The sequence below is a fragment of the Leptomonas pyrrhocoris genome (genome assembly GCF_001293395.1).
Source record: "Leptomonas pyrrhocoris isolate H10 chromosome Unknown, whole genome shotgun sequence".
Taxonomy (NCBI): domain Eukaryota; phylum Euglenozoa; class Kinetoplastea; order Trypanosomatida; family Trypanosomatidae; genus Leptomonas; species Leptomonas pyrrhocoris.
The window spans coordinates 1,741,591-1,767,100 of NW_015438357.1; the positions used below are offsets into that span (position 1 = coordinate 1,741,591).

The 25,510-nt window shown below is 53.5% G+C and overlaps 12 protein-coding genes across 20 annotated transcripts; all 12 read right to left on the minus strand.

The window, feature by feature from the left end:
• Positions 1–741: 741 nt before the first annotated feature.
• On the minus strand, positions 742–2,102 carry ABB37_00557 (putative cystathione gamma lyase; the record flags this gene model as incomplete). 4 transcript variants are annotated; one of them, XM_015796796.1, is made up of 1 exon in its annotated part: positions 742–2,102. In XM_015796796.1, exon 1 carries the CDS (start codon positions 1,972–1,974, stop codon positions 742–744), a length of 1,233 nt encoding a protein of 410 aa, XP_015664804.1. In that variant the 5' UTR covers positions 1,975–2,102. The 4 variants fall into 4 exon arrangements, with proteins under 4 accessions (XP_015664804.1, XP_015664803.1, XP_015664802.1 ...); XM_015796795.1 differs by having other exon boundaries at positions 742–2,091; XM_015796794.1 differs by having other exon boundaries at positions 742–2,087.
• Positions 2,103–3,649: 1,547 nt separating this feature from the next.
• On the minus strand, positions 3,650–6,658 carry ABB37_00558 (hypothetical protein; the record flags this gene model as incomplete). The annotated part of the gene is made up of 1 exon (XM_015796797.1): positions 3,650–6,658. The coding sequence occupies one exon, from the start codon at positions 6,656–6,658 to the stop codon at positions 3,650–3,652; it is 3,009 nt and encodes a 1,002-aa protein (XP_015664805.1).
• Positions 6,659–7,634: 976 nt separating this feature from the next.
• On the minus strand, positions 7,635–8,761 carry ABB37_00559 (putative replication factor C subunit 3; the record flags this gene model as incomplete). Of its 2 annotated transcripts, none has more annotated exons than XM_015796799.1 (1): positions 7,635–8,761. In XM_015796799.1, the coding sequence occupies exon 1, from the start codon at positions 8,736–8,738 to the stop codon at positions 7,635–7,637; it is 1,104 nt and encodes a 367-aa protein (XP_015664807.1). In that variant the 5' UTR covers positions 8,739–8,761. The 2 variants fall into 2 exon arrangements, with proteins under 2 accessions (XP_015664807.1, XP_015664806.1); XM_015796798.1 differs by having other exon boundaries at positions 7,635–8,745.
• Positions 8,762–9,305: 544 nt separating this feature from the next.
• Positions 9,306–9,560, minus strand: ABB37_00560 (Peroxin 19; the record flags this gene model as incomplete). Its single annotated transcript, XM_015796800.1, has 1 exon — positions 9,306–9,560. The coding sequence occupies one exon, from the start codon at positions 9,558–9,560 to the stop codon at positions 9,306–9,308; it is 255 nt and encodes an 84-aa protein (XP_015664808.1).
• A 32-nt stretch (positions 9,561–9,592) lies between these two features.
• On the minus strand, positions 9,593–10,503 carry ABB37_00561 (hypothetical protein; the record flags this gene model as incomplete). The annotated part of the gene is made up of 1 exon (XM_015796801.1): positions 9,593–10,503. Exon 1 carries the CDS (start codon positions 10,160–10,162, stop codon positions 9,593–9,595), a length of 570 nt encoding a protein of 189 aa, XP_015664809.1. The 5' UTR covers positions 10,163–10,503.
• Positions 10,504–10,982: 479 nt separating this feature from the next.
• Positions 10,983–11,625, minus strand: ABB37_00562 (hypothetical protein; the record flags this gene model as incomplete). The annotated part of the gene is made up of 1 exon (XM_015796802.1): positions 10,983–11,625. Exon 1 carries the CDS (start codon positions 11,541–11,543, stop codon positions 10,983–10,985), a length of 561 nt encoding a protein of 186 aa, XP_015664810.1. The 5' UTR covers positions 11,544–11,625.
• A 553-nt stretch (positions 11,626–12,178) lies between these two features.
• On the minus strand, positions 12,179–12,745 carry ABB37_00563 (putative 60s ribosomal subunit protein L31; the record flags this gene model as incomplete). The annotated part of the gene is made up of 1 exon (XM_015796803.1): positions 12,179–12,745. The coding sequence occupies one exon, from the start codon at positions 12,743–12,745 to the stop codon at positions 12,179–12,181; it is 567 nt and encodes a 188-aa protein (XP_015664811.1).
• Positions 12,746–13,498: 753 nt separating this feature from the next.
• On the minus strand, positions 13,499–14,103 carry ABB37_00564 (putative 60s ribosomal subunit protein L31; the record flags this gene model as incomplete). Of its 2 annotated transcripts, none has more annotated exons than XM_015796805.1 (1): positions 13,499–14,103. In XM_015796805.1, exon 1 carries the CDS (start codon positions 14,063–14,065, stop codon positions 13,499–13,501), a length of 567 nt encoding a protein of 188 aa, XP_015664813.1. In that variant the 5' UTR covers positions 14,066–14,103. The 2 variants fall into 2 exon arrangements, with proteins under 2 accessions (XP_015664813.1, XP_015664812.1); XM_015796804.1 differs by having other exon boundaries at positions 13,499–14,095.
• A 498-nt stretch (positions 14,104–14,601) lies between these two features.
• ABB37_00565 (hypothetical protein) lies at positions 14,602–16,576 on the minus strand (the record flags this gene model as incomplete). The annotated part of the gene is made up of 1 exon (XM_015796806.1): positions 14,602–16,576. Exon 1 carries the CDS (start codon positions 16,474–16,476, stop codon positions 14,602–14,604), a length of 1,875 nt encoding a protein of 624 aa, XP_015664814.1. The 5' UTR covers positions 16,477–16,576.
• A 1,360-nt stretch (positions 16,577–17,936) lies between these two features.
• ABB37_00566 (hypothetical protein) lies at positions 17,937–19,020 on the minus strand (the record flags this gene model as incomplete). The annotated part of the gene is made up of 1 exon (XM_015796807.1): positions 17,937–19,020. The coding sequence occupies exon 1, from the start codon at positions 18,855–18,857 to the stop codon at positions 17,937–17,939; it is 921 nt and encodes a 306-aa protein (XP_015664815.1). The 5' UTR covers positions 18,858–19,020.
• A 436-nt stretch (positions 19,021–19,456) lies between these two features.
• Positions 19,457–20,290, minus strand: ABB37_00567 (putative transport protein particle (TRAPP) subunit; the record flags this gene model as incomplete). The annotated part of the gene is made up of 1 exon (XM_015796808.1): positions 19,457–20,290. Exon 1 carries the CDS (start codon positions 20,081–20,083, stop codon positions 19,457–19,459), a length of 627 nt encoding a protein of 208 aa, XP_015664816.1. The 5' UTR covers positions 20,084–20,290.
• Positions 20,291–22,534: 2,244 nt separating this feature from the next.
• On the minus strand, positions 22,535–25,132 carry ABB37_00568 (putative mitochondrial mitochondrial carrier protein; the record flags this gene model as incomplete). Of its 4 annotated transcripts, none has more annotated exons than XM_015796812.1 (1): positions 22,535–25,132. In XM_015796812.1, the coding sequence occupies exon 1, from the start codon at positions 23,570–23,572 to the stop codon at positions 22,535–22,537; it is 1,038 nt and encodes a 345-aa protein (XP_015664820.1). In that variant the 5' UTR covers positions 23,573–25,132. The 4 variants fall into 4 exon arrangements, with proteins under 4 accessions (XP_015664820.1, XP_015664819.1, XP_015664818.1 ...); XM_015796811.1 differs by having other exon boundaries at positions 22,535–24,875; XM_015796810.1 differs by having other exon boundaries at positions 22,535–24,286.
• Positions 25,133–25,510: the final 378 nt, after the last annotated feature.

A 25,510-nucleotide genomic window follows, 5' to 3' on the forward strand; every position in this document is an offset into this window, starting at 1 on the left:
CCTCTTCCATGCCCTGCGCACCTTCTATTATTTCCGCTTTTGGTCGCACATCGACAGTCCTTTTTATTATTATTCTTCTCCGACTCGTACCCTGACCAGAAAAAAATAATGCCTGAGCGTTTTTCTGCTGCGTTACCGTCACATTAAACCTTAGAAAGGCAGACCCGCACCCACAACAAAGACGGACTACGTCGTGATGTTGTCGGCAAAAGTTTTCTTTCATCTCATAAGCTACGCTCATTGCTCGTCGTCTTCACTCATTTTTTTTTCCCGTTGCCTTTGGTTAGTTAGACAGGCCACCCTTACGGTCAAAGCCTTCTTTTAATAATTCTGCAAAGCAGACCATCGCAATTCGCAGAGCGCTTAGACGGGTACACAAGGAACAATCAAACAAAAAAGAGACCACGCGTCGAAGCCGCGCAAGGATGGTAAAGATAAACAACAAAACGGAAGATTATAGATGAAGAGACCAAGTTAAATAGGAAGTCAATGATACCAGAGGAGAAACCCTTCAAAGAAACAGGATTTGAAAACAGTAATAATAAATAAATAAAAGAGAAAAATGATAATAATAACAAGTCCAATCGTGAGTGAAAAAGGTGAAGAGGAGCTCCATCACGACTCCCGCATTCGTGTCTCCCTCCCCCTCTCGTTCTCCTTGTTCCGATTAGCGCTTCTCGAGCGGGAAGCTTTCTCCTGCTTCTGTTCTTCCCGGTCGCACCCCCTGCGCCTGACGCTGCTTCACTTCGCGAGGGCATCCAGGGCAACCTTGAGGGCCGCGACGAGGTCATTACCGTCCTCGATACCGCAGCTGATGCGCACGAAGCCGTCGGTGATGCCGACCTTCATGCGGTCTTCGCTGGTCATGTTCGCGTGCGTCATGACGGAGGGGCAGGTGATGATGCTCTCCGCGGCGCCGAGGTTCTCGCACAGGGACCACGGGCGGGGCACCGTGTCCATCAGACGGCGGCCAGCCTCCGTGCCGCCCTTGACCTCGAACCACAGCATGCCGCCGTGCAGGTTGTTGCGGTGCTGGCGGTCCGCGAGCTCCTTCTGCGGGTGGGACTTGAGGCCGGGGTAGACGACGCGGTCCACCGCCGGGTGCGTCTCGAGGAACTCGGCGACCTGCTGGGCGTTGTGGCTCTGCTTCGCCACACGCAGTGACATCGTCTTGACGGTCTGCAGCTGCAGGAAGGCCACCTGCGGGCTCATAGAGTTGCCGAGGATGTTCTGAGTCAGGCGCAGCCGGTCGTCCAGCTCCTTGCTCTTTGTAACGAGGGCGCCGCCGACGGTCATGTCGTGACCGTCGATGTACTTGGTCGTGCTGATGAGCGTGATGTCGGCACCGAGGTCGAGGGGGCGCATGATGAGGGCCGTGGCGAAGGTGTTGTCGCACATGTGCACGAGGCCCTTCGCCTTGCAGATGGCCGACACGGCGGGGATGTCGATGAGGGTCAGGGTGGGGTTGGCGGGCGTCTCGCTGATGACGAGCTTCGTGTTGGGCTTGATGGCCGCCTCGACGTTCTTGGGGTCGCGCATGTCGACGAAGGAGAACTCCATGCCGAGACGGCTGAAGAAGACGCGGCAGGCGCGGTTCGTGCCGCCGTAGCTGCAGTCCGTCACAATGGCGTGGTCGCCAGCGCTCATGACGGTGGAGATGGCCGTCGTCGTGGCTGCCATGCCGGTCGCGAAGGCAGTGCAGTAGTCGCCGTTCTCCAGCGAGCACAGCTTCTGCTCCAGTGCGGTGACGGTCGGGTTGGCAGAGCGGGTGTAGGAGTAGCCCTTGGCCTGGTACTTCTCAATGGACTCCTGCACAAAGGTCGTCGCCTGGTAGATGGGGGTCAGGATGGAGCCCGTGACGGGGTCGGGACGCACGCCGCCGTGCACCTGCAGGGTGTCGAAGCCCTGCGCCTGCGGCAGCCACGAGCCGGAGCCGGCCTTAAAGTCAGAGACCAAGTGCTGATGGGCGGACATGATGGGGATGACTTTGTAACTGTTTCGTTAGAAGTATGAGACAGAAAAGTGAGAGAAGAGGGACGTGGAGAGAAAAAAAAAACACGTTAGTAAAGGTAGAATTGATAAGGTGCTGGCTTTTAAAGAGCTTGCGGTGAGGGCATCATCGTCGTATCACGCAGAAGAAGCGGGAGAAGAGGGAAGAAGGAGGAAGAGAGAGAACGCAAAAAGGATGGGAAAGAACAGTTCATTCTGAAAAAAAAAAGGAGTGGAGGGAGTCGATGTGAAAGAGAGCGGTGTCTGAATCGACGCCGCAACGCAGAGCAAATAAGACACATAGATGGACATTAGGAAAAGCTAAAGCAACAGAGCAGCAGCGGAGGTAAAGGTTTGTTGGTGGCAACGCTTCGTTAGGGGACATGAGTGTGTTTTTTAATGCTTTCTTGTTTGCGAGCACCATGAAAGATGCATCTCAAAAAAGGTCCTTTTAAACCCGAGCCTTCACCCCGCTTCCCAGGAATGGCAGGTGAAGGCAGGAGAGAGGGAGAAAAGAAGCGAGTGGCAAACGATCAAATGCGTAAACGAAAACTCCCAACGCCTGTGCCGAGACTTTAAACCGTGTTCTAGAGCCTCAATCTATCCTTTTTCTGTCAAGCAAAACAGCAGTCAGACAACACCAAAGTAGCCTGTCACACTTTTTGAATGTGCAGACACCACCGCGGATTTCAATGTAACACTTCAATAACGTCAGGGTCGGATTCAGATTTTACCCTACGAAGTTTGTAGATCATCATTCTTATCTGTTCTTCCCTCTACTCTTTTCAGCGTCCAAGAAAGTGGCCGTTTCACCAAGAGACCTTTGCATGGCGAGCAGCTACCGAGAACGAGACACAGAACCGAAAACGAGAGTACAACCGTCACCTCCGTTACCTCTCAGGGCAATGAGAACCGCAGTCAGACAACACCAAAGTAGCCTGTCACACTTTTTGAATGTGCAGACACCACCGTGGATTTCAATGGAACACTTCAATAACGTCAGGGTCGGAGTCAGATTTTACCCTACGAAGTTTGTAGATCATCATATGAATGTTACACATTCGCAACGGGCTTCAGCAGCAGCACGCAATTTCTAACGCCTGAAAAGAAGCCACTTTTCAAATAAGAAACGCCACTCGGATTATCTTCGGCAACGCACTTCAAGAAACTGTTCCGGGACGTCATATGTAAGTAGTGAGAGCGCCGATCATACCAATACTTCCGGAGTTGAGCGGTAAGAGGGAGGAGTCAAAAAGGAAGAAGAGTTGGAATAGTTACGGATGATGCAAAAGCCAGAAAAAAAAGATGCAAATAAAAGACCTATCTTTGAAGAGTGCCACCTCAACACTGCACAAAGCGACAGAAGGGCACGCGAGTACAACAGATGTTTGCCACAGTTGTGAAAGCTTTCGTGACCTTTGGGTTTCATACGTTTTTGGTGGTTATTTGTTTTGTTCTGGAGGGGGGGGGGGAGGGAGTCTAATCGTCTACTCGCAATGAATTGTTCGTCTCGACAGCAGTCACCTTCTCTTTAAACGCATCCATGTAACGCGATTTAAAAAGAGCAGCAACTTTCTAAAAGTCAAAAAAATGCCAAGAAATGAAATCTTCGTTGGGAAGCCTCGCTCTTGAAATATAGTTGCTTTCACCTTCAAACGTCTTACCGCATCGACTGCGTCGTCGTGTCGACGTCGGAAAAGTCCACCAAATTTGTAAAGGTGTTGGCGCTGGGGGACCAATCGTTGTCTCCGTGCAGCGAGAAGGACGGCGAGCTCTCCGACGTTAGGGGCAGCGAGGACGGATCGACGTGACGTGCGGGCTCCTCGGCGCGTTGCTGTCTCTGCTGTTGCTGTTGCTGCGGAGTTGGAGAGGGAGTCAGCTGTGGCCGTACTCGCCGTTCACGGCGCGCCGACTGCGGTGAAGCGGAGAGGGGCGGGGGCAGGTCATTGGCAGGTGAAGGAACATTGCGCAGACGGTGGCTCTTGCGCTGACTCGCAGCTTGGTCACGCTGGTGATGAGGGTGGAGCGCAATGGAGGGGTAGGCAGGGTCTGTCCATCGCATCGTCGGTACGAAGGCTTCTCCGCCGCCGTCATTCCCTCCTCCCCCTCCGCCAGATACAAGGTGATTCAGCTGGTCATTTAGCTCGCGAAATAGCTTGTTGGGTAGTCGGTTTGGATCGCTGCGATGCCGTCGCTTTTTCATGACCGTAGCGGCACTCCCAGCAGCGTCGGCGGTGTTGGCAGATCTGCCCGCACCTGCATTCTGTGATGAGGAGGATAATGGAGGTGGTGGTGGTGGCGGTTGCGCTCCTTTGCTGCCGAACCGGCCTCCATCACCCACCATATCTCGCACGCCTCTGCTGAGGCCGTCAGCTTCGGTAAAATTACCCTCCTCTTGTTCGTACTGCGCCGTCACAGTGCGCTGATTAAGCTGGCGCATTCGTTGCTGCAGCAGCTGCTGTTGTTGCGCCTCCCCACTTTGAAGTAGCTCCGTTCTCTGCTGGTGCAGCGTCGCACGCGATCGCGCCTTGCGCAGAGCCTCGATCATGTCGCGCAGCCGCGCCTCATCCTCGCGCAAGTCCGCCCTCTCCTCCTCGAGCCGCTGCTGGGCCTGCGTCAGACTCTTCTTCGCTGCTGCCGTCGCGTCCTTCTGATGGGACAGGCGCGTTTGCGCGTCCGCCATCGCGACGGACCGACTCTGCACGTCGGCCGCACGCCGCTGGAGGGCTTCCACTTCGTGCTGCGCAGCCGCCTCCAGATCGGCAAAGGTGCGCTGCAGTGCGGCGCGCTCCACGGCGACGTCTCGTTCCTCCGCCTCCAACAGCTGGGTGCTCTGCTGGAGACCGGTGAGGGCCTCGTGGAAGCGTTCCTCCGCTGCGTGGCGCTCCTGCTCAACGAGCTGCTGCCACCGCCGATACTCGCGCCCCCACTCGTCTCGGCTGTGCTTGTCGGTGGCCTCCTGCTGGGCCAGCCACGCCGCTTCATCCTGGAGGTGGCGCTCCATCGTCTGCGAGGTGAGGCGCAGCTGCCCCGCGCAGTCCTCCAGAGCCTTGCGCTCCGCATCCGTGTTGCTGCACTGCGTGGCGGCTAAACTCTGCAGATTTTCCAGAAGGCTTTCCTGCTCCTTGAAGTATTGCGCACGCTCAACCTCCACTTGTCGCCGCGCCTCTTCCACGGCCTGCTCGTAGGACTTCACCGCCGCGACGGTTTCTTCGGTGGACGCCATAACGCCCCGCAGCACGTTGGCTGACTGAACGACACTTTCCTGTGCAGCGGACTCGATACGCTGCTGCTCCGCTCGCAGGTTTTCTTCGCGGCTGAAGAAGGCGCGGAGCTGCTCCATTTTCTGCTGGTGCAGCGCCTCCTCTTGCGCCATGACATCTTGATGTCGCGCATCGGCGTCGCGCAGACGCTCCACGTGCAGGTCGTGGCGCTGCTTACGCTGCTCCTGCAGCTCAGTCTCTCGCCGTTGCAGGGCGCCATCGAGCTCCCGCTGAAGCAGTTTTTGGTGCTCCATTGCCCACGCCTCGCGTGACTCGACGTAGACGCGCTCCATGCCCAGCTCCTCGTCTTGCAGGCGCCGCAGGTCCTGCTGTGCCATGGACTGCAGGTCGGTCAGCAACGACTCGTCCATCTTGAGCAGCCGCTCACGCTCTTGGTCTTCGGCGGAGCGCCAGAAGGCCAGCATCTCGCCAAAGAAGCGCTCGTACTCGTCACGCTCCGCCTGCGTTTCGCTCTCGACCCCCACCGCGAACGAAGTGTGGATTTCGCGCTGGACAGATGCCTGCAGCTCCGACTTCCACACCTCCATGCGTAGTCCGTCCTCTGCCTCTGATTGAAACACATCATCGAGTTTGTGCATGACGGCGGTGATCGCGGCCGTTAAAGCGATGTTCACTGCGTCCTTGGTAGCTGCAGAGTCACCCTTGTCCCCCAGCAGCTGTCGCAGACGCTCCTCCTCTGCCTTGGCGCTGCTCAGCTGCTTCTGCGCCTCCGCCATCTTCGCGTCGTACTCTGCCTTAACCTCCTGCTCCACTCTGCGCCGTGCGTCTCGCAGTTCTGTCTCGTGTTGATCTTGTGCCTCGCGTATTGTCGTCTCGGCGGCGCTCTTCTCGTCCTCGATAGCGGCCCACACACGGCGTATTTTTCCGTTGAGCTGTTCCACCTCAGCTTGCTTCAGCGCCTTTGTCACACGCCACTTCTCAACGAGAGCAGCTTCACGTTCTCTAGTAGACTGCAGCAGCTTCTTCTTGGCCGCAATCTGACGCTGCAGCTCCTCTGCGGTTGCCTCGTGCGTCGGCGGCAGCGGTGCGGAGAGGGCGGCGGACGCAGACGACGATGGCGCTGGCGCGGCGGGAAAAATCCGCGTCAGCTGCGTGGGAGAGCGCACCGGTGCCGACGCTCCGGTCTCCGCACCGCCGTCGTCGAAGCCGGTGAGGAAGTTCGGCAACTCGCTCTCCCTTATGGCCGGCACCACCGTCGTGGGGGACGCGAATTCGCGACGGCCGGCCGTGGCGGGTCGTGGCTGCGATGGCTGCTGCCGTTGCTGAGCTTCTCGCTGCTGCTGCAGGGCTCGACGGCGTGCGTCCATCATGGCGCTTTGTCCGGTGCCCGCGTTTAGACCGGCCGGGCGCATCTGTGGCTTCCAGTCATCGTCGCTGCTGGACATCTACTTGCTGTTTACGTTGTTGCTTCGGGTTTTTTTTTTGCTTGGTATGCCAGATGTCCAATCGGATGTCCGCCGAATGTAAATGTGCGTCTATGAGTCAATTCCTTCTCGTATGCACGTATCTGGCATCAACAGACTGAAGTACGCTGCTCGGCAGGCGACCGAGGAAGGAGTTCTATCAAGGAAATGCACAGTAGAGTTGAAAAGAGCACCTTTTATCTCTCTCCCGTTTGGGGTGCGTCTAGAAAATGTTTTTTTTCTTTTTTAAGTGGTATTGTCGACTGGAGGCAGGTGCACCGCCAAGTAAAGTTTGATCGAATGCACGCGCTTGAATAGGTGGCACGTGTCAGCAAAAGATGCGTCAACGACAAGAACGAAGCAGGTGTTTATTAATATCATAAAGGAAAAAACAGATGACGCAAGACGCAAGAGAGAAAAAAGTACAGCTTTCTTAGAGAACGCTCTGAGGCAATAACGTCGAAGAAGCATCATTGTATCGTTGTTAAGGAAACAACAAGGGAACAAGAGATGCATTAATAATAATAACAAGCCAACGCTTCACCAAGGGGAAAAAAGCGATCAAATGCTCTTTCTTTTTTCCCTTTAGCTACGGCCATGTTTCTAGTCTTTCCTCGCGTTCCCGTTGCAAGCAACCTATGAAATGTTGCCTCCGCGAGTCACACGAGTTTTGTAAGTGATGTATTTTTGTCTTCACCGCAATTCTATGCTTTTGTTAATGTATGCAGGTGCCCACTCTTGTTCCTCTCACCTTCCTCTTTAGCGGCACACCGCTGCAGAAGAGAAAATGAAGCTTCAACGTAACAAGCGAATACCCACATTCATACGTTCGTCATAAGAAGCTTCCAGCGGCGAACGTGCGTCTTCGTGCCTTTCCTTTTCTCGGCATTGCTTCACCAAGGAAAACCGCAAAGCACAGCGAGAGCGCAACACAATTCTTGGTCTTCTCCACTTCTCCTTAGCTGACGCAGTCTCCCGCAACTTCCTTGATGGGCTTACGCTGCGTCACCGCCTCCTTCACCAGCTGAAACGCTCCCAAGAGCCCACCCAGCCCCGTGGACTCCCGCGCGCCGCCTGCGGCGTAGTACTCTATGTCCGACAGCTTCATCACCAAGAAGCACTTGCAGTCTTGCGGAAGATCCATCGCCATCATGATCGGATGAATATCGCGCGCTAAGTCCGCCATCGATATTCCCTTCTGCATCACAGCCGCCTCCACCTTCGCCCAGCTCGTCGCAAAGTCGCCCGACAGCATGTCCGCCACAATCGCCGTCACCTCACCAGGCGTCGGGTTGCCCGTGACGCGGTAGACGGACTCTTCGGTGATTTCACTCGCGGAGAGTGCGGAGGACTGCATCGTGTTGAGGCAGCGGCGAAGATCGCCGTGGCTGAGCCGGAACGCCGCCGCGAGGCCCTCCGTGGTGTAGCGGACGTCTTCCTGCTCCGCCACGTACTTCAGCCGCGGCATCATTGCGGACTTCTTGACGGGCGCAAAGCGAAAACGAGTGCAGCGGGACTGCAGGGCGGGGATCACTTTGTTGATGTGGTTGCACAGAATGCAGAAGCGCACGTTCTTGGTGTACTTTTCAATGACGCGGCGCAGCGCGGCCTGCGCGTCGTGCGACATCTGATCCGCCTCGTCGAGTATCACCAGTTTGAAGTTCACTATCGGGCCGCCAGTGCTGCTGCCGTTCCCGTTGCTTGATGAAGGGCCCATCATGGAAAAAATAGAAGACGTGCTCGAGAACTCGCGAATTTGCTGACGTACCACGTCGATGCCTCGATCGTCAGACGCGTTCATCTCCAGCACGTTGGCCCGCACGCGATCTTTGCCGTAGAGGTAGTGGGCGCACGCCTTGATGGTCGTCGTCTTGCCGGTACCCGGAGGGCCGTAGAGGAGAAGGTGCGGCATGTTGCCGCTGTTCATGAGGTGCCGCAGAGTGTTTAGGATGTCCTCGTGCGCAACAACGCTGTCCAACGTACTCGGGCGGTACTTCTCCACCCACGGCAAATGGTTGCTGCCGCTTTTCCCCTCCTCGGCCTGTTTGCTGATTGCCATCATCTGTGCCTGTGTGGGGAATCAACTGCAGTGCGAACGTAAAAATGGAAGGGGGGGGTAAAAAAATCGTAAGATAACGAGAGAAAAGCTCTATCGTACTTTTGCGATACCAACTGGGCACAGCGGAAAAAGAATTCTTCCTTCTCGGTTTGAGTCTTAAATGAAGCAGAAAGAGAGGCCTTCAAAAATGTACGTACAATAATGTGGCCGCTCGCTTCGAGCAGACACGGTCAATTCTGACCGATTATCGCTTTTCAAGAAAGGAAAAAGAAGCCACGAGTTGGTGGAGTATCTTCAAGGAGACACGTTGACTTCTGGCACCAGTACGGTTTTCTTTTTTTTTTAGGTAGCTTGTTCTCGTTTTACTTTTCAGTTTGAGTTAAGTATTAACGCGTCAGCAAGTCGGAGACCGTATCAACAAGTCCCTAGAGAGAACGAAAGTGAAACGAAGGCGAAAACCCTCTGCCGTCTCCCCCACTTCTGTCCTGGTCTCAGCGAGGGAAGGGGGAAAAAAACCAAAATGCACTCTGGAAGAGAAGCGTCGCAATTGCCGCGTTACTTCTTTTGTTCCTATTCTTCTGCGCTCGCCTCAGTGCGCTTTGGGGCGTAATCGGCAAGATTCGCCGGTGGCTCGCCCAACTCGGAGAACTCGTGCATCAGCTCGAGCAGCGGGACCAAACGCGGGTCATCTTCACCCGCGATGGGGACTTCCAGAAAGGTGCAAATTTCCTCCGCCTTGGCGCGTTGGCGGCCGAAGCGCTCGCGGTCACTTTCCGACAGTTCGGCGCGGTGGTCCTCCATGTACGGCCCGTACGCGTCGCGCATGATCGTGATTGGTTTCACGAATTCGGGGTTCATCAGCGCGGAGAGCAGCACAGATGCAATGTTCTCCGGTACGGGGCCAAAGCTCTCGGGAGCTGCAGTGGACGGAGCGGATGCAGCAGCAGACGCAGACGCAGACGCAGACGCAGACAAGCCTCGCCGACCTCGCCGTCCTCACCGCCCTCGCCCTCCGGCAACGCGCCATCGTTCTTCATTCGCTCCAACACCTCGTTTGCCTTGTCGATGTCCTCCTCCTCCATCACGTGCATCAGCTCCCTCACGCGCTCCAGGTTAGCCTTGTCCTCCTCTCCAAGGCCTTCCTCACCTTCTAAGGATGACACCATCGCCATCACGTTCTTTTTGAAGCCATCTAGCGCCGCGCCGTCGGCTCCGCTACCATCTGAGTTACCTAGCATGGACATGAACATCTTCATCATGTCCCCATCTGCCCCGCCGGCGTCGGCGGACTCGTCGAGGGCTTTTTGGAGGTCGTCCTCCAACCGTGCGTCCCGCACGCGCACCTCCTCCTCGTGCTTGCGCTCCTGCTCGTCGACCATGTCCATGGCCTCGTCGAGAAGTGCGTCAAGATCGTCGTCGGCCGACATTTGCTTTTTTTAAGTCCCTCTAGCGTTCGTTAGAAGCCACGAAAAAAGAAAAAAGGAAAGATGCTGAAATGCGGCGTTGTGTGTCCAACCACAACAGCAGACAAAGGAAATAATGTAGGTCGCGATAGGTGGGTGTATAACTGCCAGCAGAGTTTTCGTTGATGTTTAAAAAAGGACGTTCCCTGCTGCTACGGATTCAGCATTTACAGAAACAAAAAGAGAAAGGGAGAGCGGCGCGTTTTTGCTACACTTCTCCCTTGTGGAATAATAAGTTTAAAATCAAAAAAGGCAGGTTTGAATGCACTCAGAGGTGGTGGAGTACGAAAACCCGCAGCACAGACTAAACGCACAGCATCAAAGACACGATAAATAGCGAATAGATGAGAAATGAGAGGTAGGCATGAAACACGTCTAAAAGAGTTAATACACATATATAGCAGCTGCACAGAGTCTTTCGATAAAGGTTGCATTTATCGCTGTTGAAGACCCAGGCTTTACAGGAAAACGATGCGACCCTTATCAGGCGGCGAAATGGTTGTGTGCAACGGCTAACTGCCCGTCAGGCAGCTGGATACATCAGACGAAGAAGTCGGTTTTTCATGTTCATGACGGATGCTTCTACCTGCTTGTGTGTGGGGGTGGGGGTGAATAAATGCGTTGCGATGAACGCGCTATGCCAGATGAAGTGCGGTTAGTTGAAAGCATCCGCCACAAGACAGCGATAAAAAAGCCGCGTGGCGTAGTCAAGGCTTTCCGTTGCGTCAGAGGCGGGTCAGCGAACGCTCTCTTATGCCGCTCTTTCCGCTTGGAGCTAAAATAGTTAATGTCGTTGCCTGCGCAAGGTGCGGCGATACTTGATGCTGTTCTCCTTCGCCTCTTCTTTACGGGCGGCTTTGCGCGCAAACTTCGCATCCACTTTTTCACGCTTCTTTCCGAAGGTTTTATTTGTTGGCTCTCCCTCGACGGGCTGCTTAACCGACGAAGACGGATCATTCTTTCCTGCCAAGTGCGCAGACGGCGATGCGGACGCTGTGGAACCTGGCAGTCCTGCGGACGAGCCCACGGCACCACCCGAAGCACCTGCATTCATTTTGTTCTTTCCGTTAACCTTTTGCTGCTTCTTCGCGTTGCGCGCCGCCGCCTCGATCTCCTTCGCGCTGGCACGGCTGAGCACCGCCGCCGTGATGCGCCGACGTGCCTCCGCGGCGGACTCCGCTCTGTCCAGATCTCTCCGCTCCACCTTCTTTTGTTGCTGCAACGTGTCAGCCTGACGCGCGTCGGCGTTCTTCCGACGCTGCGATTTCTCCTGGGAGACGGACGCGGCAAACTCGTTGAAGAAGCCTTCCGCCTCGTCAGCCCACTCCTCAGCCCCGTCGCTCATTGTACTTCGTATTCGTAAAGGAAATTACGTGAAATGACTGATGCGTGTGTGCTACAATTGAATATGTATATTTGTGGAGAGCTATGAAGTGTGTATGCGCATGTGTCGCAGTGCATCAAGGAGGCACGGCGGCGTAAAACAACACAACAAAAAAGTCAACGCGAAAGCAGAGGAGAAGAGAACGAAAAGAAGAGACGTTTTGGTCCTTTTTCTTTCCCTGTGGGTCCATTGGGTGCGGTCCGAACAGAAGCGTGAAGAACAGCAACAACGCGCTCCACCCCTGGAAGCTCCAGCAGTCATCCCAGCCGAGACGGAGTGACCAAATCGAATCGGCAAGTGAATCATTGCAGGCTTCTTTTCGATTGTGCGTGTGTGACAACCACGAAAGATGTCAACCGCACCAAGGATCGCTGCTGTAGGAGGGGGGAAGGGGGGAGGAGAGGGAACGAGCGGCAGAAAACGCTACAATTGGATTTATCCGCAAAGCGTACGCTCCAGTCACAGCTGTTGGTATTCCTTTTCGTTTACTTTTAAGGGAAAGAATGTCGTCTCACACGGAGAGAACAAAAGTAAAGAAAAAAATAAGTGTGCATTAGAGTGGAAGCTCGGAGTGGTTGCGGAAGAGAACGGGACACTTACTGCTCCACGGTCTTGGTGGTCAGACCCTTGAAGGACGCCACGGGCACGTTCGAGATGACGGTGTAGAAGTGCTTGTGCTTGTTGCCCTCCGTCGTCTCGGACTTGCGCTGCACCAGCACGCGCACGCGGCCGGGGACACCCTTCACGCCCTTGTGCCAGATGTACGTGTTCAGCGACGCGTCGATGCGGTTGTCCTTCGTCTTCATCAGACGGCCCACGAACGCCTTGATGCGCTTGATGGCCAGCGGAGCGCGCTTGTCGAAGGTCTTCTTCTTCAGCAGCTTCGACAGGTGGATCGTCGCCTCCATGCTCACGGCGTCCGGCTTGCGGCCGGTGCGCTTGCGCAGGGACGCGCGGGTCGCACCACGCACGCGCGAGTTCTTCGCGGTGTTGCCGACGCCGCGGAACTTCTTGCGCTTCTCCTCGTCCATCTTCGCAATCACGCGCTTCCAGCGCTTGTCATCGCGGTTCTTGCGGCTCTCGACGGCCTTCTTGCGGGCCTCGATCAGTGCGGCCTTCTTCTCCTTGCCGAGCACCTTGCCCTTCAAGCCAGCGCGAGTCATTGCGGTGCTCCGTCTCGCAGGTTAGCTCTGTTTGAACTTGTTTCGTGTTTCCGTGGTTTTCATTTCTTCATTTTTCTGTTCAGAAGATGAATGGCGTACAAAGCGATTTGTGCTGCTTTCGTAGTTCACAGATGCGCTCTTGAGCGTCATTTGCTTTCTGAGTGATTTACAATCGAGTAAACAACAACACCGAATTAATATGGAAACGCAGGGTAGTGAAGAAGGCACTACGGTGGTGCCGCAATCCCGAGTCACCGCCTTCGTGATGGATGGCTCGCACATGTGCGCCAGTGTGGGCTCCCAAATAAACGGCGAGCGCCACTCTCCATCGTTTCTCTCCTGTCTTTCTTCCATTTGTAGGGCGAATGGCGCAACGGTGAGAGTGTGAAGGCTGGTCAGTAGCGAGCGCGGACATCAATCCTGCAGTTCCTTGTCCATGTCTCTTTTGCTCACATGACGTTGAATGGATTTTTGGGTCTCCTTGCCCAGTTTTCCGAGCAATGCCACGTGCGTGTCGAATGTAGCGCGGTGAGTGCTGTCTGGACGAAGTTCATTTCTTTCGTTCTTCGCCTGGAGGTCGCTCCATATGTCACAATTAAAACAACAACGCTGAAGATATCACCGTTACAGTGTTCTCCATCTTCTTTTCTGTCTTCTTCTTTTCTTCTCTCCTCTCCTCCTCACCCTGTGTGAACGTGAACCCGTTGCAAACGTGAAAGTGGCATTAGCTCGTTTTCTAAGAGAACGGGACACTTACTGCTCCACGGTCTTGGTGGTCAGACCCTTGAAGGACGCCACGGGCACGTTCGAGATGACGGTGTAGAAGTGCTTGTGCTTGTTGCCCTCCGTCGTCTCGGACTTGCGCTGCACCAGCACGCGCACGCGGCCGGGGACACCCTTCACGCCCTTGTGCCAGATGTACGTGTTCAGCGACGCGTCGATGCGGTTGTCCTTCGTCTTCATCAGACGGCCCACGAACGCCTTGATGCGCTTGATGGCCAGCGGAGCGCGCTTGTCGAAGGTCTTCTTCTTCAGCAGCTTCGACAGGTGGATCGTCGCCTCCATGCTCACGGCGTCCGGCTTGCGGCCGGTGCGCTTGCGCAGGGACGCGCGGGTCGCACCACGCACGCGCGAGTTCTTCGCGGTGTTGCCGACGCCGCGGAACTTCTTGCGCTTCTCCTCGTCCATCTTCGCAATCACGCGCTTCCAGCGCTTGTCATCGCGGTTCTTGCGGCTCTCGACGGCCTTCTTGCGGGCCTCGATCAGTGCGGCCTTCTTCTCCTTGCCGAGCACCTTGCCCTTCAAGCCAGCGCGAGTCATTGCTACGATGTTGTGGAATGACCTTATTTCTAGAGATCCGCGTAGGACGTTAATAACAACAAACAAAAAGTGTGAGATGTACAAGAACATAATGCGACGAGAAACGTAGAACAGAGGGGCAACAAGAAGTAGAAGAAGCAAGAGTAGGTCAAGGCGGTAAAGTGGATAGAGGATTCCCCCTCTTATTATTCCTCTGCTTGTCAAGGATAGGAATTCCTTTTTCAGGAACGTTTCATTTCGAAAACTCTTTCGGTGGAGTGAAAGGAGCAGGGAAAAAAAAGACGCTGCTCGCAATGTGCCGTCACCAGACACGCCGTCACTAACGACATTGTATTGCAATCACGACGGCATTTTTAATGGAGACTATACATGTAAGAGCAAAAGGTGGCCGGAGAGTGAAAATACGTTCAAAAAGAAAAAATGGGCATTCGAAGAAGCTACGCGATGGGTTTTTCGGCGAGGTTCAGTCGCGTGTGCGTGTGCGTGTATGTGCTTAACGAGGGGCTGCGTTCGAAACCCCCAAAGAAAAGGAGGCCTTAGTGCACTTTGCCGAAGCTTTTCGCCAACCCCATCATGTTGGACACGTCGAAGCGCTCCACCCGCCCCTCAAAGTTGCCAACAAGCGTGTACTGGTGGGCCACGAGGGAGGACAACGGCACGACCTCAGCTGCATTCTTGGGCGAGGCAGCAGTCGTTTTGTCTCCCGGTCGTGCTGCACCTTTGATGCCTCTGTCAGGGAAAACGTCGCCGATCCAGCACGTCGCGGCAGATGCCATGAAACCGGGTCCTTCTCGGTGCGTGAGCTTGTTCTTGTGCGTGCTCACGTACTCCACTGATCCGCCGTCCGACCACACGATGAGCTCCAAGGGAGAAAAATATAAACTATTCAGCCCGCCTTTGGAAGGAGAGGAAGGTGAGGCGTTGCTCTTCGCAGCCAGCGCAGCCTTGCCACGTAGCACCTTTGACTTCAATTGGTCTTTCTTGCCTCCCTCCGCCGCCGCCGCCGTTTCACTATTCACGCGAAGAGACGTCACGAGAGGCTTCATCGCACACATGCGCCACACCCAGGCGCCCGGTTTGAACAAGAGGATCTTCTTCAATAAAAGGAATGGCACGTCCTTCTTGAGGCAGCCCCACAGCAGCACCTCCCCTGTGGCGTGGCCAGAGTACAAATGCGTGTGTGACCCTCTGGAGCAGCCCGTGCCGGATGCGAGGCACGTGATACGTCGTGCGTCATAGCGGAACTCGGTGGGGAAGGGAATGGCGTCGCACCCGTCCACGCTCTCGTGTGGGCCGGCTAAATGCAGCACGTGCTGAAGGTCACTAGGCAGCAGACCGCAGCGATGCTCGACGAGGGCGGCCGCATCGGTGGATATCGCACCCGGCATTTCACGCTGAAAGGCTTGCTCTTGCACGCGCGGAGCGGCCACACGCTCCGCTTCCGGGTCACCGGCTTGATAAGAATTGCACCGTCGCTGGTTGTACGCAAAGGTGCCCAGCACTGCTCCGTGCTCCAATTGCGGTTCGTGCACGGTGGCAGGCGCAAGACGTGCGTCCGCGTCGACGTCCGACTCCCCCGCTGGGTAGGGCAGCGAGTCGTGATAGAGCCAGTCCGCGCAGTTCCACAGACAGAGGGTGCCGTCCTCCTGCCCTACCGCCAGCAGCGGCGTCGGCAGCGCCGCAGACGTGAAGACAGGCATCACAGCGGTGATCAAAACGGTGTGTTGCAGACTGTGCAGGAGCACCAGCTCTGGAGTGGCGGCTGTGACCTTTAACACGTGGACGTGCCGAAGAGAGGCCGCGCAGAGCAGCGCTGCGTCGTCGACACGAGATGATTCCTGCTTCCCCGACGCACGCGCGTCGCCTACGGCTTGCGGAGATCCCTCGCTACTTATCGCCGGCTTTGCTGGGAAAGGCAGCAGTTGCATGGCCGTGATGGCGCTCGCCGTTGGTCTGCAAAAGCTTTGCGTCCGGTACGTCATCGGACTCCATACAACCACCACGCCATCCTCGCAGCCCGTCAGCACCCAGCGTATTTCTGATTGAGTGCACACGTCAGCGTAGCGAGCGTCGAGCGCGGCGCTGTCGGAGGTGCCGGCAGTGGTGAACTTCACAGGAGAAGAGGACGGCACCTTTGCTGCAGAAGCGCCCGTCGATGAAGAGGAAGGCCAAGAAGAAGAAGAGGCGGCAGAGTTTGCGAGAGGAAAGCAGCGCACAGCGTTCACCCATTGCGAATGTCGCAGTTGCGCTTGGAGTTGCTGCGTTGCCACGTCCCACACGAGAACGTCTCCGTTGCAACTCGCCGCGTAGGCGCGGCCGCCGTGCGGATCGACGTCCACGTCGTTGATCGAGTCAGTCGCTCCGTGGTACGCGCATCGCAGGCAATCAAACGCCCTTGGAATGCTGCACATTACAAAACAAGGAAAAAAAGGTCGAAGAAAGGCCAACTGTGGTCACCGTGTGTGTGTTAGACGACTGACAGGCACGCGCGCACAAGCGTGTAAAGACGCCTGTGGGTTTAATTTGCAGACGGAAAGTGCAGAGAGTATGAATAATACACCGAGATAAAAGCGAGGGGAAAGAAGAGAAGAGCTGGGACGGAGCTGTGATCGTGTTGATGCCGGAGGAATGGAGGTAGACACAAATGGTATGAAAGAGACCCCTACATTGGTTGCTTTCTTTCCTTTCTTTTGAGAATGGTCTGTCCTGCTGGAAAAAATGTCTTTGGGGGGCACCGTGATCCTGTTGCCGCTGTAGTTCTCTCTGAGCTGTCGTTCACGACGATCGAATGTTGTCGTAAACGCTACCCTGCAAGAAGACAACAACGCTGCGCGTTAAAAGGTGGTTGTCCTCAACGCTTTTCTTTCTTTCCTTCTCTCCCGCTCTATTAGTGTTGTTGTGTTCTGTTTTTCGAATATGAATCGCAATACGATGTTTTTCTTCTCCTCTTGAACGATTAACGTTGCTGAGCTACGCTGTCCCTCCAGGAGAAAGGGGGGAAAAAAAGGCCCTGACCACATTTACAGGTGAGGTCAACATTCACGGTGTGCGCTGCGTGTCGGACACGAACATTACGACAACGATGCGAGGCAAGCGCGTGATCCGGTGTGCAAAAGGAGAAGGGGAACAAACAGAAGAACGAAGATGACATAACGAAAGAAAGCGTAGACACACACACGCACACACACGACACATGACACACGACACACCCGATGAGGGGGGGGAAAGCGTAGAGAACAAAAAAGTCTGTAGGTCGACACTCGAGCGATTAAAAAAAAAAAAGGGGAAGAAAGAGATCAAGCATGGAACTTCTACTCTAACTGCTGTGTTGTGAGGTGCGCCATATTTTTCCTATTATTACTTCTTTGGGACTGCAAAGATCAGTCAATGTTAGCAAGATAGGCAGAGAAACCTGGCGAGCAACACTGCAAACAAGAATGTGGCCTACGTTCGTGAGCGACCGTAAAAACAAAAAGAAGAGTAGAAAACAAAAAAAACGGAACAACAGAACTTAATCATTCGAGAAATTAGGATGTCTAAAGGTGAAATAAATAAATAAAACGGCACTTAAGAAAGAAAGAAAAAGGACAACCTGCAATGAACGAGGACGCTGCGTGCCGTTATCTGTCTTGTTTCGTACCCGTAGCAGGAAGCGGGTGCTCACCTCAGCACCGAACTCAAGAAAAAAAAAACCTAAATACATCAGTCGTTGTTACCAGCTCCACACACAACACAGCGCATCTGCAAAAGCGAACAGAAAAAGACTTTACATTCTACTGTCAGTGTAATCTGACGTCATTAAAAGAAGAAAAGAAAAGAAAGGTACCTCCTAGAATAAAACCGACAATCACCGCTCTTTTCTTCGTCAGACTCAGTAGCCGCGCATGGAGTCGACGAACCGTCGCACCTCATCTAACGAGTTGGACGAAAGCTCCGCGCACAACACCTTGATCGCCTGCACAACACCCTCCTCCGTCGGGCCCCCATCCACGGAGGCGGAGGACGGATACTCATTGACAGCCTTGGCGCGTGCCGGAGCTGGCGCTGGGGCTTTCGGGGCCGGCGCAGTTGGCCCTGCGTTACCGCCGCCGCCGTTCCCACTGCGCGGTGCGGCCTGCACGTCGCGATGCACGTTAGCAGCTGGAGTCTTTCGAATTGGCGCGTTGCTGTTTGCGGCTGGTCCACGCTGGTTCTCGTTGCCGTAGCCGGCATTGCCGATATTTGCGTTCTGACGTGATTTCAGAGTCGGACCTGTGTTTCCACCAGTGTGGCGCGCCGCTTGTGCCTGTGCGTGGCGCTCCTCCACGGTGGGTGCGACGTAGCCCTCCGTGGCCTGTGCGTACTTGGACGGCGGCGGTGCGAAGCTGAGAAGCTGCGGAAAGACGCGGAGGGCGTCATCGCGCTCCTCGTCGGTGATGTCGCGATCATCAAGGCGCTCGAGAGACGGGATGGCCGCAATGACAAAGCGGCGGTAGTTGGGGTCCCGACTAATCGGATTATCGGAGAGGTTCAGCACCTCCAGGTAAGGCAACCGGGAGAGGTGCAGAACCTGGTTGATGTCGCGGATGTAGTTCTTGCGCAGATACAGCTCAACGAGGCGGCGGCAGTTCGAAATCGCACCGATCTCGGAGATCTCGTTGAGGGACATGGAGAGCACCTCTATATTCGCGGCCTGGCAGAGGACGCCGATGTCTTGCAACTGGGCAGCACAGATATTCAGCTTCTGGATGCGGTGGATATCATCCACCTTCGACTTCTGCAGCACCAAATTGAGCGTGAGTACACCTGCCATTGTTGAACCGGAGGTATAAAACTGGAAAAACCACTACGAAATGAACGACGTGGAGGTCAGGGAAAAAAAAAGGTAAGGGTGAAGTTTGAGCTCGTGGTGCTCTGAAACAGCAGAAAACAAAATGAGTACGTTGACGCTCCGTCAAACCTGTTGTTTTCCAATCTTGGAAGAGAAGAAAGCACGACGAAAAGAAGCATGAGAATATAGAGAGAGAGAGAGAGAGAGTAAAAGAAGTATAAATTGGGTATTGAGATATATAGAGAAAGTCAAAAAGAAGTTCATGTTTCGATGCGTACAGTCACGTTTCAAAAAGGAACAAGAGGCGAATTGCGTGCGAGCGTCAGCATTAAAATGTCCTACAGACGTACGATTGAGTCTTCCAATGCGGTCGATGATGAGAAGACAGCAAAAGAACAGCAATGAACTGCAGAAGTACCCAACTTCAGCTGTTGCACGTCGAGCTCAGCGGGGAGAAGCCTGATAAAGAAAAAAAATAATTCGCATCGAGTAACAACACTAAAAGCAGTCAATCCCCATAATCAAACGACGCGCTGCGACGACGAGATCGCTTCTTTTCTCGTCTTCATCCCCCTGCCCTCCTACGTACGCACCTTTCGCTCGCGGTCCCAAACGTGTCTGGCAAACGCAACTACAAATAACGACTGATGGGGCTTGCCTGGCTCCGGCTGATGATACGTCTGCACCTCCGCCTCAAACCCCATCGATTGCAACGCGCCTTGAATAATACCTCCCATGAAGCTCGCGTAGTTCACGTTCCACCGCCCCTCACTGTCGATGTAATCCGGAGACGGATGTACGTACTTCAGCACCAACGGGTCGCTGTCGAAGAGAAAGAACCGATCTGAGTTGCTCTCCCGCTGAATGTCACGCGCCGAGCGACCAAACCAGCGCAGCCACAGCTTCTCCTGCAGGAGCTTCAGCACCGCATCGATGGTCAGCGGACGGCGCTGCAGGTCAACCGGATCGCGCACGGAGGAGAGCATTATCAATCGCGTGCCAACGTGCGCACCGAGCGAGGTGAGGCGAGCCTCGACCTCCTCCACGTTCTTTACCTTTGTCGGAAAGGTGTAGGCTCGAATGCACATCTCGGAAAAAAGAAAGCTGAACGCGGAAAGCGCCACCTGGGTGTGCTCGCTAGAGGAAAGGTCCGCACCGCCTTTTTCGTTGACCACCTTCCCGGTCGTTACCACACGCGGTCTTGACATGGCGTGCGTTCCTCGCAGCGGTGATCTTTTCTTCCTTCCTGTTACTAGTATTACGCTCTACGAAATAAGATGGAAGCCAACGGCGCTTTCTTCTGTAAAGTGGTTGCGGTGCATAACACCGATCACCGAAAGCGATAATCCGTAACCACGACGAAACGAAAACGGAGGTCACTACTTGAAATAAGTCTAATCAACGCTGTGATGCACTGTAATGGTATGAAATGGTGTACAAATCAGAAGAGGTTTCATAGGGAAGGAAATAGAGGCGTTTCATACGACGTTTCTTACTCTATCTGGTGGAAGAGGATACTCCTCATTTTTATTTTCCACGAAGAGTTCGCATTATGCCATCAACAAGTGATCTCGCATATAACGCGACAATTACGTGTGTTTGCGCGACCTCCAGTCGGTAAAGAAAAGCCGCAGAAAGGTGGCGCTGTGCGAAGGAACCGGTCAAAGTCACCATACGTATCTGCATCTACTTAATCTTGAGTATGGGTCCATAGGACTAAAAAAAAAAGAGGAAAATTTTCAAAAAATGTGTTTCCTCGTCGCAGAAGAAGTGTCTTGCACGTATTCTGCTAGAGGGAAACAACGACGAACAAAATAAATAGAGGGAAATTGTTGGGGGAATACAGAAGCAACAACACAAACAGACACCGAGCAACAGCAGTCACTTGAGAAAGGCAAAACGAGGAGATACGAGAAGGTGCTTCGCTCTACTGATAAGGGAAAAAAACAGCTTTCCCCTTCTCCTTCACGTTTTCTTCTCTCGCCCAACGGCTAAACAGCCGTAAAGATATGCCAACGTGGGTCGACGAAACAATAGAATACAAACGCACTCTCAGGATAATCGATAAAACGTCGGAAAACAAAGAATCACCTGATAAAAAGCAGACGCGTTGGGTGGTTCAACACAGATCCTCATCTTCCACGAAGGAAACAAAACGCTTTTCTTAACGTGGGCCGAATGGAAGTGAAAACCCCCGCGAGAAACACGAGAGAGAAAAAAAGAGAAAAACAAAAAAGGGAATTTTAAGAAAATAACATTTACTGCACGCGCACCGCACGGCAGACACCGTCCTTTTCTTTACTTCTCTCTGCCGTGCCCGTTCACCCTTGGAGTAGAAGAACCTCGGGTAGCGGAGAGAAGATCAGTGACATATTGCTTCCTTCTTTCTTTTCGTTGAGTGACTTTGTGAAGTCGCTCAAGCCGATCCAGACTTCGAAATCCGTACAGACACACACACACACACGCGCGCGCACGCAAGAATACAATAAGAATACTCTCCGAAGCACACCTTCACGACTCTCTGAGAAAAGAGTGTCTCAGTCGTCCGTCGCGTAGAAGGAAAGAGGAAAAGAAGGGAGGAATCCTTCGACCTGGCTCTAGTAAGAAAAACAGAACCACAGAAGAAGAAAAAACGAGTCACCACCAGGTTCTGGAATGAAGAGAGAGGGAACACTACACGAGTTCAAAATTTTAAAAAAAAGAGGGAAGAGAAAGTACTCTAGAGCGTACGTGATGGACAAAACGATTGAAGCTGGTATACTTATATCATTCTCTAGACACCGTTTTAGTGGATCTCCATCCTGCGAAATATACAGATAAATTCTTTAAAAGCTTGCCTTCGGAAGACAACGGTCAAAATGGAGACGCAATCAAAACAAGGACGTTGTATTAGTGAGATAACAAAAATACGCGGGAACAACAAGATATACATTTAGAAAAAGAAAGGTCACCCAACGTGCTTCTTGCCCGAACACCAACGTGTTGTTGCTGTTGTTTTCTGGCTTCTTCATCGCCGATCGCGTCTCCTGAGGGGGACAAAGCACAGGATTGATCTTCGTTTTTCTTCATTTATGTTACACAACGGACCGCTCCTACTTCTTCTTCGTTTTCATACTAAGAGCCGTTTATTATTATCTTTTCAAATAGTGCTACCTGTCATTAGCCTGTTCAAAAATTTCACCCGACCAATAACAAGAAGAAATATTATTCCAAAAAAAAGGACTTCGAAGCAGTATTTGCAGCTCTCTTTACGGCTTTTCTCTCTCCCCCACCCACCTACCGTGGAAAGGACGTACCCGTCGCCATCCGTAGCACTCTCTTCATCACTGCTTTCCTTTTCCTTTTCAGCGGGCTTTGTTTGATACAAAGTAGTTCCCTCCTCTTTTGCCTCGTGTGTGTCATGTACCAATGGCAGTGCGTGAACCCCACGGCCTTTCTTTTCGTTTCCCTACACACTTTCCATGCAAATTCGACGGAGAAGTCCTCGTTGCGGACTTTTGAGGGAAAACGATGAACTCGGGAGCAAACGAATTGCTACGCGGGAAGTGCGACGAATGAGAGACGAAAAGAAGAAAAGAGGAGCACTCCATAACTGGTTCAAAGGCTTGCGTCATTGGGAGCTGTGATTGCGTGCGTTTCGTCAAGGAACCATCAGGTCGCTACTGAAACTGCGGCTCCGCAGAGGTGCCACCGTTGTTGTCGGCTACGCCGCCCGTGTTGCTGCATGAAGTGCCCTGCAGAGAGCTCCTGGCGACCTGACTCGTCGTGCGAATCGCCCAAAGGCACTTCTCGTAAAGCACGAACGCCATCACCGTCGACGGAATCACACGCGCCACGTTCACCGGCAGCCCGCGATACATGCCCAGCAAGCCCTCGCTGCGCCAGATGGTCTGCAGCCCCACCCACATACTCGCGTACTCGCGGCTGCCGTGGTTGCGCTGGTCCTGCAGCCGAGTGCGCACCACCTCCAGCGGGTTAAAGACGCAGCACGCCACCGCTTTCGAAAAGGCGGAGGCCAGCGCCACCTGCAGCGGCGACGGATCTTCGTGGTTGGTAAAGCAGTTTCGGCGGAACCACTCGTAGATCGTCACCTGGATTGTGGTGTTACTCGTGAGAACGATTTGAGGGCCGAGGCCGCGGAACATGGCAGTCCAACCCTCACGCTGCACGATTGCACGCACACCACCCAGACCAGAAGGCAGCGGCTGCGCCGGCTTTCCGTTGACCATGCGCTGCCCGTCGAAGAGCTGGCGGCGCGTCTTGAGCACGTGTAACGGGGTGATGACAGTGCCGGTAATGGTGGCCGCTATGCAGGCACTGAGGAAATCGCGTCCGGAGGCCTCAAGGACCGAGTTACTCAGCCGGTCGCCAAGCAGCTCCGTCACATGCTGCTGGGCCGAGCGAAAAGTGAGGAGGTAGAGTCCCCAGCCGAGGCTGTGCGACACGACCGACACGCCGATACCTTTGTACATGCCACGCAGTCCCTCCTGTCGGACGATTTCACCGGCGGAGCGCAGCGGCATGGTGCGGCTGCCCTGATGTAGTGTGTGCATGCGGGTGCGCAGGAAGTCCAGCGGGTAGAACAGCATCATTGCAGCGGAGCCGCCCAGGACGCCGGCTGCACCGTGCATCCACGGCTGCTCGCCCTTGGCCAGCACGGGCAGCGACGAACGCGACGAAGAAGACGCGGACGGCATCTGTACGTGATAAAAAAGGAGGGGAGAAAGCGAACGAGGTTGTTTTTTTTAACACACACAACTACGACAAATGTGTCGCGTATTCGAGTAGATGATGTCGCTGAATTCAAAAACTTGGGGGGTTGTGTGTGTGCTGTTGCTTTGTGTCGCTGTGAAAGTGCTTTTAATGAGGGAGCAGAAGAAAAACAGAAAAGTGCGAGGGAGAAACCTGACCTAGCGAACGGAAGCGCTCCGTAAAACAGGGAAAAAGATTTTTGTGATTTAACAAGACAAAGTAAATGAGGCGAACTCGAGGCGAGCTGCCATCATGGGTTTGTTTGGCAAATAGGTATGATTGTGATGGACGCCTGGGCAAAAGAGAGAAGAAGGGCCTGTAGAGTAGTGTAATGACGAGAAGCGGTTAAAGAGAAAAAAACCGATCGTCGTTCGTAAATATGGTTATAAATGGGGAAAAAAAATATGCTGTTTACTACAGGTTTGCAGACAGGACAATAATGTAGCTAGCGTTGCCGCTATCAGCCTAAGCTATTGATTTTTTTTCTTTTAAACTGTAAGAGAAACAAAGAGAGCCCGCAGATTGTTTTCTTTTCAAGGAGATCACTAACGTTAAAAAAAAAAGAGGACGAAACGAGATAATGACTTCAATCAATAATAGTTTTGGTTTTTTTGCTAGTTCTGGGACGAACACGTGTACGTACGCACAAACACGTTCCCTGAAGTGGTTCACGGCAACACGGACGTTGGATTGGATGAAGCCCCGTTGGCCGATTTGCATTGCCCACGAAAAAAAAAGTCATACGAAGAGGAAAAGGGAGAAAACAAAGAGGAAGTGAGGCAAAAAAATGTATTCTTGTCGGATCAAATGAATGCCGCTTCATTGGGCCCAGTTCAATCTCGCCGAGCTTTCCGCGACAGCAACGCAGAGAGCCCATCCTGAGAAGTATGAATCAGTCTGGCACGACTAACCCGGACGAACAAGACAGCACACACTCACACACGCGTGCACATACAAAGCTGATTTGGGTAGCCGTGGGGCACGTCTCTTTCCATTCTTCGCAGTCACTCACAGCTCGCTAGTCAAAGCAGCCGATTTTGAGAGATTGTTTGCTATGTGGGGGGGAAATTGGTTTTGCTTGGTTTTGACTGTTTGGTTCTTTTGCTTTTTGCTGGCCCCATCTTACGTGAATGGAAAGATGAACGGGAAATCGCTACAGGAAACGATGTGGCTTGCATTCGAAAGATGAACATAGGAAATAGGTTTACTAGACGAAGTGCGGCGTGGTTTTCGGGCTTTAAAAAAATCTTGACACAACAACGGAGAGAGAACGAAAAGTGAAGCAGCAGTTGAAAAGAGGAAAAACCGCACATATATATATCTACTGCTGTTCTACAACTCTGAAACGACGAAAGACAGAGATGACGAAGAGGCAGAAAACAAAAAAACGTTTCCATTCACCAGTTTTGTTTTCCGCAGTGTCGCTTCATTTGCACGTTCGGTTCGTTATGCGTCAACGCTGCTTGTCGTGTTCCGTTCCCCTTGTTGGATGTCGCGTCGCGTCCTCGTCGAATAAAGAAGAAAAGAGAAATGAGAAAACATAGAAAAGCGAGGCGATGACAAAATAGGAAAAAAAAAGACGCACGTATATCGTTTGCCTTTGGTCTTCTTCGTGCGGGTGAGGGTGAAATTTGTTGGCGGCTCGCAACACCAGTCCTGTCCTCTTTCGCAGCTCGCACCACAAACACCTTTTTTCCCCCTTCATTTGTTTTTCTTTTTAGATCTGTTTACTTGGCTACTGAGGAGTGCTGGATCCCAAAATAAATAAAAGAGGAAAAGGAAGCAACTCCGTCAGCAAGCAGATGAACATTATCGGAACGCGTTTGAGAGGCTCCACGAAAAAGGAGACTTGGTTCGCCGGGGCTGCGGTGCTGAGAACTGGT